Below are 12528 nucleotides of genomic sequence, written 5' to 3'. Positions count from 1 at the left end.
AATATTTGCTTAATATAAAAGTTTTGCAGTTTGTATGTACAAAATAAGATAGGTTCGCAAATGTGTAAAATTTTGCACACCGAAATGTTTTTTACTAGGCTTCTAAATACATTTTTAAATGTTCACCTATATTCTTTCATGCAATTCCGAAGACGAAATTATTCTATTTTGCGCATACAAACTGCAAAACTTTTATATTAAGCAAATATTGTTATGACCTGACGCAAAAAGCCAGTAAAAAAACTTTAATTTTTTAGCTTTTCTTCGTTTTTAACATAAACTCGTGAAGTCTCATCTTTGTTTCGATGTGCACTTAAATCGATTTATTATATTTATTATTCTATTCAACTAAAAAAAAGATTTCAATGTGCAAAATAATAATTTTTGGTCGGTAAAACAGACGAGCTTTTTAAGAAAGATACATAAACTCGTGAAGTCTCATCTTTGTTTCGATGTGCACTTAAATTGTGAAAAAGGATTTATTATTCTATTCAACTAAAAAAAAGATTTCAATGTGCAAAATAATAATTTTTGGTCGGTAAAACAGACGAGCTTTTGGATCCCCTTAAGAAAGATTTTTACTTGTATTTTATCGGTTTGAGAATAATTTTAATGGATTAATAAGATTTTGAATTAAAATGACATCAAAAACACGATATAAATAGGATAATTTTTACTTACAATTAGATAAGAAAAAAAATATTTTATCTATTTTTTAAATTTATATCTAATAGAAATTTATCAGAATAATGTTTTTTTTAGGTTATTTTATTTGCAAATTTCTTATTAATCAAGTAAAATTATATTACAAAAAAATATACAAACATACAAAATATAAGAAATATAAAAATTTTATAAATGTTTTATATATTCAATAAATACACTCCGTTAGACACTATTTTTCCGAAGCGTTTGGTGGACAAATGAGGGCGAAGAATCTTGTTCTTCAAGCGAAAATAGCGTTAAACAAAGCGTATCTATTGTTATGTTTATTTTCAAAAGATTTATATAGTATTAATTATCTTATCGTTTTAATTACTTATTCTTCTACATAAATAATGCTTATATAAATTTATATATAATAGCTTTTAACGTGCATCAGTACGCATTAGTGCTTCCAACTGAATTTATAAATTAAAAAATTACTTAAATAATATAATTAATAATAAATTAATAATTAATTATAAAAAGCTATATAAATTAAAAGCATAATAATTTGATATTGCTTAAGAGGATGCCGGATCGTCCTGTTTTACCGACCATAATAATTATATATTTGCTTAATATAAAAGTTTTGCAATGTGTACGTGCAAAATAAGATACCTCCCCACTCGGAAATGCATGAAAGAATATAAGTAAACATTTAAAAGTGTATTTAGAAGCCTAGTAAAAAACATTTCGGTGTGCAGAATTTTGCATAGTAAAATCTTTTTTATAAAGCTTCTAAACTCACTTCTCAAAGTTCACTGATACTCTTGGATAAAATGCCGAGTGCGGAGTCCACTTGTTAGGCACGTGCAAATTACAAATTCTTTATATTAAGTAAATATTGACGGCAGAAGCTGACAAAACTGTAATTTTTTAATTTTTTTCCTCTTTTTATATGAAATCATAAACTCCGCACTCCGTTATTATGTATACTTTGATTGTGGAAAAGGATTTGTTGATATACTATAATCAACAAAAATATTTTGCATTTTAACTAATATTCATATTTTGTCGGTATCCGGCATCTTCTTAAAATGCTTAATAATTTTGTTTCAAGAATAAGAAAAAAGTAAAAGCAATTTATTCTAAATATCTTCTACACGTTATATATTTAAAAATTAGAAAAAAAATTATTAAGAAAATTAATTTAAGAAAATTAATTTTATGTCACATGCGCATATACATAAAAATATTAGCTATATATAAATATTTCTCCCAAGAAAGAGAAAAAAAATAGCGGGTTATTTCATTTTATTTTTTTTTAATTTTATTTAAGAATAGAAAGAGAATAGAAAGAATAGAAAGAGAGTAAAAGAGAGAAAGATCATCACAATCTTTCTCCTCTTTTTCTCTTTAACGAGAAATTCACAGCGGCGGATTCGCGCGACCGTAGAAACTACGGTCGCACGAATCCGCCGCTGCGAATTTCGTCGGTAAAGACGAAATACCGCCGTTATCATCGGCTGATTCGCGTACGCGGACAGATATGTGCGAAATGACCAATCAGCGCGGACCTCGGAGCAATCGTCGATTATAGTTTGTCACATATGCGTTGATATACGTATATATTCACCGAACCTAGAGGCTAGGATGGATTCGTTATTTCGGACGCGAGCGACGACGGAATCGCGAAAGATGAATGAATCATTGGCTGAATCCGATGCTGTTCCCCGAGTGACACGCGTGATCTCGTGTTAGGATACCGTGACTCTCAGATCCAACGTCCGAGAGGTTGAAAGGAACGATAGGTGTGCGCGTCGCAAAAACTTTGCTTTGTGCGGTTATTTTTACAACGGAATCGCTATATTTTTGCGTGCGACGCGCTCTTAAAATAGAGCACGACGTCGGCGGCGGCGGCGTGCGTTGTATTTTTCGCACGCTTAACAAAGAGCGAGGAGCATGACTTTTGAGGTTACCACGATTCACGGTGGTCTCAGCTGATTCGCGAATATTTACTACCCTGTCGAGATCACGAGCCCTTCACCGAGGATGGACACCGCGTTCGAGATAATAGACGAGCCCCAGCAGGCGCTCATCCAGCGGATTTATTATTCCGCGAGAGACGGGATGGCAATCGCTCTTTATACTCTGCTGAGTAATAAATCTGAGACCGACGTCAATCACCTGATTAACCAGGTAAACCTCGCGAGTTTTACTCTAATCATTCATGGAAAATGTGTATTTTTTTTTTTTTTTTTTTTTTTTTTCCATCAATTAGTCGTCAATAATTTTAAATATCACTTGCTCGATTGATGATGGATAAATATATACACGTTACTGCAATACTTCTTTGTCCAGAATTGCAAAAGACGTTTTTTCTAATTTTATTGCAATTTCTAATTTTATTTGTAAAATTATATAGTTTTCAATATATAAAATAAAATATAAAATTATAATTATAATTTTTAATATAACATTATTGATCAGAAAATGTGTCAGCTGGTTGGATTTATGTACTTAATTTTATAGCAATTAATTATTTTGATACAATTTAAGTTTGTAGAATACTATGTTATTAAATTCTCAAATGTGTTATAATTTGACATATAAATATACATCATATATAATCTTATCTTCTTAGATAGAATTACTTATAATATTTAATTATTTTATTTATAATTATTATTAAAATATGCAAAGCGTAATCTCTGAAACAATATTTGGATTTATATTTACAGAAAGTCCTAGAAGACGAAGGACAAAGGTGTACTCCTTTAATAATAGCTGCACGTTACGGGCATAATAAGGTAGTTAGAATGTTACTTGAAAAGTTCAAACCTGATTTAGAACAGGAAGGTACAGTAAAATTTAATGGATATGTTATCGAGGGAGCCAGCGCACTTTGGGCTGCTGCAGGTAACAGCCTCACAGAATAATATATTAACAAAGATATTGAAATAAAAAATTCTGTTGCATTAATAGTAAAATGTCAATTGCAGGTGCGGGACATTTAAGTGTTCTTAAAACTCTCGTAAAAGCAGGCGCAAACGTTAACCATCCAACGAAAACTAATTCTACTCCACTTCGGGCGGCATGTTTTAATGGACGTTTGGATATCGTTAAATATTTGATTGACCATCAAGCGGACATAAATATTCCCAATACGTTTAACAACACTTGTCTCATGATAGCATCGTACAAAGGACATCTTGATATCGTGAGCAGATTTATTTATTTATTATAATTTATATAAATTTATTATATATATATAAATTATGACATAAAAATTGTTTACATGAATTTAATTAAACCTTTGACATCAAAATTTCTTCATACTGCGATTCAGGTTAATTTTCTATTAGACAAAGGAGCAGATCCTAACAAGAAAGCATTTTGTGGAGCGACGGCGTTGCATTTTGCCGCCGAATGCGGGCATAGCAACATAGTTTGTGAATTATTAAAGTATGGAACGAAAATGACAAAGAATGTGAGTGGCATGACACCTTTAATAACGGCAGCCGAGCGAACACGCGCGGAAGTTGTCGAATATTTAGTACAAAGAAAAGAAGTGACGAAGATGGAAATAATAGACGCTTATGAGCTACTCGGAGCGTCTTACGCTAATGATAAAGATAATTATTGCCTAACTAAGGCGTACAAGTACCTGTATAAGGCAATGGAGTTAAGGTAAGAAAAATATTCGTTTTTATTTTACTACAGATTCTTTTGTACCTATTTTGATTATATATTATCTTTCTTATGTGTCCCCCAGGTATAGTGATATTAATAATATTGTATATAAGCAACTAGGTTCAACCGTGAAAGCATATGAGAATTGGAGGGAATGCGAAACACTCGAGAAATTAGAAAGCATCAAAGACAATCCCAATGCCATACATATGGAATCGCTTGTTATCCGGGAAAGAATTTTGGGTAGATATGCGTTTTTGATACTTTTATTGAAACGCAACTATGTATGTGATATGTGCTTTTTAGTGAGATTTCTTTTTTATCTTTTTATTTATTAGGTGTCCATAATCCGGAACTGCCACATCCTATAGTATTCAGAGGCGCTATATTTGCGGACAATGCCAGATTTGACAGATGCATAGATTTGTGGTTGCATGCTTTGAAACTGAGACAGCTCAATGATATATCCATTGTGACAGATCTTCTTCGATTTGCACAAGTTTTCTCACAAATGATACATGTAGGTGTCGATCTAGATTTCTCTCAGGTGATAAATGTATTGGAGGCAAGCATAACAGAATTGAATAGAAACAAACACAGAATAATATATTAACAAAGATATTGTAATAAAAAATTCTGTTGCATTAATAGTAAAATGTCAATTGCAGGTGCGGGACATTTAAGTGTTCTTAAAACTCTCGTAAAAGCAGGCGCAAACGTTAACCATCCAACGAAAACTAATTCTACTCCACTTCGGGCGGCATGTTTTAATGGACGTTTGGATATCGTTAAATATTTGATTGACCATCAAGCGGACATAAATATTCCCAATACGTTTAACAACACTTGTCTCATGATAGCATCGTACAAAGGACATCTTGATATCGTGAGCAGATTTACAATGTGTTGTAAGTTTGATGAAAAGGACTTTTATTTCTATGAGCTATATTTTAATATAATCCAATATACAGCGTGCTTTCGCGTGTCTCTCATGTATCTACACTCAGCATTTTATTTTCTGTAGTATTCGAGAAGTGTATCTTTTCATTTATTGCGTGATTTTATTGCAGAATCTGTTACATCAATATTTTCGTAGAAAAGGAAAACGAAAACGATTTGATAGGCGTAGATTATTAATAAAAGGGCCAACGTTGGATAATGTATTGGATATCCTTCATGTACGCGCGACTGTATATTGGATTATTACATGACAAATATATCTATAGAAAAATATATCTCTACATATTTAAAAATAATATCTGCATAGGAAGAAATGGAATCAAATATTACAACGACTCTATATATTCTAACGATTTTGACGAAACTTATGACGCTTAATGGAAACAGATGTGACGAGTCGGATTTGAGACAGGCATACCACTTGGTGCATAAATTATGTGCGTTACAGGTGTGCCTGAAAGACGGGCAGACCCTGTTACATCTTGCTGTGAATGCCGAAACTCCCGTCGACGATTTTCATACGAATGATGTCTGCAAGTACGTAAAAAATATAAAATATTAAAATAATATCGGCAAGATAAGGATCTTATTAAATAAAATTATCTGCTTGATTTTTAGATTTCCATGCGCGGCTACGGCGAGATTATTGATTCGTTGCGGTGCTGATGTAAACGCTATGGATAATGAAAGAAACACACCGCTCCATATTATCGTTGGTTATAATAAAGCAATAAGGTATGTTATATTAAAATTGCTACTGCACACAGATTCGTTTTTGCGTATAAATTCGATAATTTTTTAATATCTTTTTCAGCGATTTTGCGACTTTACATTCAATTATAATAGATCTTATAGAAGCCGGAGCGCATATGGATACTGTAAATAATGGGGGACGGACACCATATGATGTAGTTACCACGGGTAGATTTACAGATCTTATTTATCTCGATTTAAGTTAACAAATTCTACTACAGTGTTTTCACATGAACTCGTTGGCTGATATTCAATTTCTATTTCAGGTGTAGCTAAAATAATATTACGAACTCAGACCAAATTATCCTTAACATGTATGGCTGCCAAGGCAATCAAAGCTTACAATCTGCCCTATTATGGTAACGTTCCACGTTCGCTCGAAAGTTTTATAGAACTGCACGGACCCGGGCTGAATCAGAGCTGACGAGTCTCCGATATCGTCACAAGAAGAATCAAAGTTTTCTTGTATAAAAAGTATGCAATACTTTATAATACTCTTGTACAAAGTACAATCGATTTCCTCTATTCTATGATTTTCCCTCAACTTTTATTCTCGTTCTATAACAGATGCGCAAAATGAAAATATTGCGTTCTCTATGTTTTTCACTTGCTTCTTACTTGCTAACGTGATTTCGGCAAGTATAGGTTGTAAGAGAGCAATGCAAAAGGAAAATCCTAATTTAGAGAAAAATAACCGGCCTAATATAAAGAAAAATCTAGGATGATGGATCGCAGAATAGAGAAAATGGACTCTACATATCTAATACTAAATATATATCCAAAGTTTTGAAATTCTATATATCGTATATATATACTGTAATATGAAACGTCATACGTAAAATCGAAATTCCACAGATGTCTTGCAAAAGATATTTTCTCTTTCTAATGTGGAATTTATATATATACATCATTTATAAAAAATTAAATAAGAATTATTATACAATTCATGAAAGCTGTCCTTTTACAATATACTATATGTTTAAAATTGTCTTTTTATATTAAATATGTATATTATAGACGTGGTAAATAGCTACATAATTGTAACGAAATATTCAAATAGTGGGCATTGTGCATTAAAATTTTGCTCTCTCGTTTTCACTAATTTTAACTGTAATTACTGTGATAAATATAAAATCAAACTGAATAAACATACACATTTGAAACTATGGTCAATTTATGTGTGTTTGCGAATTTTTTTCGTGCGCTAAATTCAAGTTTAAATATTATCGCTTATTTAGAAAAGATGCACAAGACAATCTGAGATAGGTATAAAATGTACATTCGTGTGTGGTTGCCGTATTATAAATTTATTTAATATTTACACACGCATTCTCTGTATACAACTGTGGAACACTAGGAAAATAATGGTAAAATATATAAGAATATACATACGCACAAAATACTCTTTACAGCATATTATTTACACAATGTTTACAGACTCTCGTTTATTTTATACCTATCTTACACATTTTACATAACGGCGCTCGCCTTATCGATAACACTTCTGTACAAATATACACGTGTGTTCAAAAATATCTTTTGGTAAAAGAGAAAGAAGCAAAATAAATAGTAATCCTTAAGCAGGTACAATTTATATTCGTGGCGGCAGGATTTTACCGTATGTAGATGTACATTCGCTCGCGCGTCTTTGTGTTATATTGAAGAAAGAGAATGCACACACTTCGTGTTAGTCTCCGTGTTAGTGCGTGAAAAATCGGACACGTCGATTTACATGCCCAATTTACTGCCCTTAATCCTTCAAAATTTAAATTTTTAAGGCAATTGTTACAGACGTTAATTAATTCAACGATTGCGGGGAAGATTCGCGTATTCGTGCATGCACGTATGTACATTTACACGCGACGAACGCCATTTCCGGTACAAAACGTAGCATTAACATTGATGATATCTTACCGCGCGTATGGAGAAGTTTCTACATCGCTATGAAAAGTTAAATCGATATCAGTCAATCATATATTTCTGACACGTGAAATTTTTCGTTGCTTACTTACTGAAGTGTTACATTGTCTTTCGCAGTGACCGTAATTACGTAGCGATACACGATCTTCACCGACAAATCGTGAAATCACTTCGTGTGTTTCTATCATGCTATCATGCACACTATCGTTTATTCCATTTTCGGGAAGTTTAATCGAAATCTCTAAAAAAAAATGGTTAAATGGTCAATTTGCGATACGCAAGTACGTATAAAAAAATTAAAATACCAACGCTCGTACATGTCTTTCGTCACACGATGCACAGTTTTCGTCTTATTAATAATACATTAGAATTAAGCGATCGCTTTGTCGCCACAACACTTTGAGAGTTCGTATAATTAAAATCATAGATGTATGGAATATTGAGTTCTTCGCGAAATAGATTCTCGTGTTTAAAGTAAATTCAAATTCATTTCAAATACTTGTGAAGGAAGCAAACGCGCCAAGATAAAACGCTTCCATTCAAAGTCCATGATGCGTCGCCGTGTTTTTCTCGATGATTCCTCTGATCAGCAACGCGCCTAATAATAAAGAGACATACAATGAAACGCATTCCGCGAATTCTATTTCTGATTCGCGAATTAAGTATGCTCCATCGGTTTGCCTCTCGCGCATACGAATGTAATCGCGTGATCCGTGTACCAAACACAATTTCTTTTATGATTGTTCTTTATAAAACTATGTATTCGCTGACATAATCGAATAAAAAAAATCGAATGCAATAGAAAAGCCTGACTATTAATTGCTAGAGAATAACCACTGCGCCGAAAAGCTTTGCAAAATTTCGCGAACAATTGAGAAAGTATGAGAACCGCTGATAAGGAATATACGAGAACGAGGAATGCAGTAGAGTTACACATGCAGACACTCTAGAGACACTCATTGTTACTCGTGTCTTTCGCGTCACAGAGATTCGAACGATGCGTTTGGCGGAGATTGGGCGGATGTTAATTTGCAAAATTGTACCTCTCGATCACATCGCCTTTTAGGAGAGTCAGTCCATCATTTTCTCAATTGGATCTGGCTTATGACCGGGTAGCCGCTCTTATTATCGCGTTCTCAATAAACTGCGCTCTATTATCAAGAAACTCCACCGTTCCATCGCAATTGTCGCTTGGTTCTGCGCAATTCGCAGCTGAATATAACGATGATTAGAAGCTATCCCAATTGCTTCCTTTTCCATTCAACACGCATTCTTTGATTGCAGTTACTCTAATCATTCCAAGTTGATTCTGCTAATAATTAAAAGTTTAATCAAACGCTGATTGAATTCGAGAATTATATTATAAGATCTCTATCGCGATCTATATTGAATGAGTTATCTCAATCATGCAGTAAAAGTCAGTTTTTATATCCGATTATCTCCAAATCTCTCATCAGGATTCACGCGAACTTCACATGGATAAATCATGAATTTTAAAAAACCGTTTCTTCAATATGATATAAATTCTGCAAAAGTTTTGTCAGCACTGCCATCGAATAGCGATACGTATCATTTACATTTTATTTTACCATGTCGTTTGTCATGTCTATCAATGAATTATTTCGACATTTATCATGCACTATTCTCGTTTATAATTCTTTCTCTCTTTAGTATAAACAATTTACACCATCTATGCTCGCATGTATCATCCTTATTTGATGCGTCCGTCAAACAGCTGCGGCGAGCGCTACGTACGAAATATCAGTCCTAAGTAACGCACGGAATAAATATCTTTGTTCTTTTTCGTTCCACCTCCGCGCGCGATATCTCACGTCGGCGATCGCTCTTTCTCTTTTTCTTTCGAGCTCTACGAACCTCTTGAAACGAATATGACCCCTCCATCTATCTCGCCGACTGTAAATGCCACCGTGGAGCTTCAGCGGCAGCCGCATCCGAGGACCGCCATGTCCTGGTAATTCTTTAGCACTACTTTATTCTCCTCGTCAAGATAGAGCATCGATATCGAGCTGAGCGCGGTCGGCACGCAACACGCCTTCGGCACCATGCTCGGCTTGGTCGAGTAAACGAGCGTCTGCACGATCGCGTGATTCGTCGAGTTCAGATGGTCCGCCAGAGGAAACGGGCAATCACCGTGGCAGTAGAAGGCGTCGTATCCGGGCGGCGCGACGATCCAGTCGTTCCACCCGACATCCGCGAAGTCCACGTAGAGCGGATGCCGCCGGCAATTCTCCCGGCCGTCCTTCCGCCGATTCTTCCGCAATGCCGCTCGTCTGGCACGCCGGTCCATTATCCGTTCCGCGGACGCCATCTCGTAGTGGCCGTCGTCCATGTACGTGAAGAGCATCGGTCGCTTCACGACCCACGCGTCCTTGTGCTCGTCGGCACCCCGTTTCAGCCGCACGTGTTCACGCGTGCGCGCGTGCACGCCGGTCACGTGGACCAGCAACCCGTGATTGTCACGGTGGTTCCGCAACCACCTCTCCACAGCCGGATGTACGTCCAGGCTAATCGTCGCGTTCTTCGTCGTGTCGATCACCTTGCTGTCGATCAGCCGTAACATCGGCTTGCTGTGACCCTTCACACCGGGCCGTACTATATCGTACACCAACACCCGGCCATGCTTATCAGATCCGTCCTCGATGTCCGACACCGCGACGCGCGACAGGCTCAATTGTGCCGCCTGTAACGTCTCGGCAGAAGGTATCCTGCTTAGATTGAAGGACAGCCGGAAACGATTCGGAGATGTGAACTTGTCATCCACCTCGCTCTCTGGAAAGAGATGATAAAGACGTTATTATACAGATATATTCAAAGTTGAGAGATTGGGATATATGTATATATATGTATTGTTCACGCGTGTGAACCGATTTAGTTATAAATTAATCAGATTTAAAAATATAAATACATATACGATACAATGTGATAAACTCTTCTCTTTCTGTGACTTCAAAAATAGAATCTTATAATTAAATAAAAAATGAGAATTTTTTCCGTTCTTTAATGGCAAAACAAAGCAAATTGATTCAACATACGAAGCAGATCGTTAAAATAAAATTGAGATATTTTCCGTACAACTTTTTAAGGCATATTATCTCATAGGTCGCAATCGAATTAAAAATAGATCACCGGTTTTACAGGAAGGCTGCTCATAAATTCAAAGGTGGTGATTCTCTAAATTTCTTCCTCGTTGTATTTATCAAAAACCATGTGTGTTTAGTATCTTACAACATCTATAAATTAATAAGGAGTGCCATCGAAATAATTTTCACGTGACCTACGCAAATATATTTTACGAGACACGTACGTAATTTAACTTATGCGCTTCTCCGAAAATAGCTAATATAAAATTGAATGCACGTAAGATGACGCAGTTGTGTTCCTCGAACGACTCGAAAACAGTGGATTGCAGTCGCAGTTTGTGTAATACGTATGTAAATTTCGTAAGAGAGCCGATGTGTTCCTAACACACACACACACATACACTCACGTACACATACATATATCGCTGCGTGTCGAGCATACTATTGTAGATTCTAGCAATCTCTGTGGGGAAGCAAAGCGAATAGCAGAAATATTAAAGAACTTCTTATATATTAAAGAGCTTTTGTACAATTCAGTCTAAATTTTTTAATTAATTTCCTACACGTACGAAAGAGTGAACAAATTTAATAATTTACAATTATGTTAAATTTTATATCAAAAGTATTTTTTTTTTTTTTTTTCGATATAATATACATTAACAAATATATCCAGAATATTAATTACATTTATTATTTAACGTTTTCAGTCCTCGCATCCCCCTGATTTTATAGATCATATATAATCTCGCAAAGAACTTCAACTTTAATTATGACAGATTTTAGTTTTTCCATCTATTTTTTCCAGACATGTTAAATTATATAAAAGTCATCTATTTTAACGGGATTATACAAAATTTCGATGGCTCGAAAAATTTTAAACTCGGTTTATATAAAATGTCACCCCTCATTAAAAAGTTTCTGTTAAAACCAATATTATTTCGATTGTGTTGGAGACATTTTATTTATAACAAGAAAATCGAAATAAAACGTCGTTGAAGTATAAAATTATTCAAAAATAAAATTGGGGTTGATAACGTCAGTCCTCGATTCCTTCGTATTCTCGGCTTCCAATTTGAAGCGACGCGTTTCATCGAGCACGTATAGCCTTCATCGCGAAACACGATAAACACCTTCGTCAGGATATGAACGTCTTTGTTAAAAAACCATTAGGCTCCTCGCGATACGGCCAGCCACTTTCCATTACGCATCCTTCTTAAATTGCTCTTAGCACTTTCTCCATACGTTATGTCATCCCCTTGAGTGCTTCATCTAGCACTTTAGTAGCGCGGAATTGTCTCGAATATAGGCGAAGCTATTCTCACCGCAGAGACTCTCGCCTCACAGGGTCGGAATGTCTTGGATTCATCCAAGCCCTTTATATCCGGATGTGAATCATTTGAACGGAAGATGGACCTCCCGAGAGCGAGAAAGGTAACGACGGCTGTCCGAGAGGTCC

At 35.1% G+C, this 12528-nt stretch overlaps 2 protein-coding genes across 3 annotated transcripts in view; one reads left to right on the top strand and one right to left on the bottom strand.

The window, feature by feature from the left end:
* The first annotated feature begins 2243 nt into the window (after window positions 1-2243).
* LOC115240281 (protein fem-1 homolog B-like) lies at window positions 2244-7446 on the top strand. The gene is given in 11 exon segments (XM_029815342.1): window positions 2244-2844; window positions 3387-3564; window positions 3648-3865; window positions 3995-4335; window positions 4421-4581; window positions 4677-4961; window positions 5230-5246; window positions 5606-5835; window positions 5917-6033; window positions 6113-6219; window positions 6318-7446. Coding segments are annotated over 11 exon segments (1959 nt in total). The 5' UTR covers window positions 2244-2697; the 3' UTR covers window positions 6476-7446.
* The window catches only part of LOC115240280 (protein decapentaplegic-like), a 14106-nt gene continuing 8916 nt past the window's right edge, over window positions 7339-12528 (bottom strand). For both annotated transcript variants that reach the window (XM_029815340.1, XM_029815341.1), the window contains exon 3: window positions 7339-10761. In XM_029815340.1, the coding sequence (XP_029671200.1) occupies window positions 9908-10761 (854 nt within the window). In that variant the 3' untranslated portion in view covers window positions 7339-9907. The remainder of the gene's footprint in view (window positions 10762-12528) is intronic.

Source organism: Formica exsecta, unplaced genomic scaffold (assembly GCF_003651465.1).
Source record: "Formica exsecta isolate Colony F162 unplaced genomic scaffold, ASM365146v1 scaffold423, whole genome shotgun sequence".
In the NCBI taxonomy this organism is placed as follows: Eukaryota; Metazoa; Arthropoda; class Insecta; order Hymenoptera; family Formicidae; genus Formica; species Formica exsecta.
The sequence above is the reverse complement of the archived record's forward strand: the minus strand, read 5'-3'. Positions and strand labels throughout refer to the sequence as shown.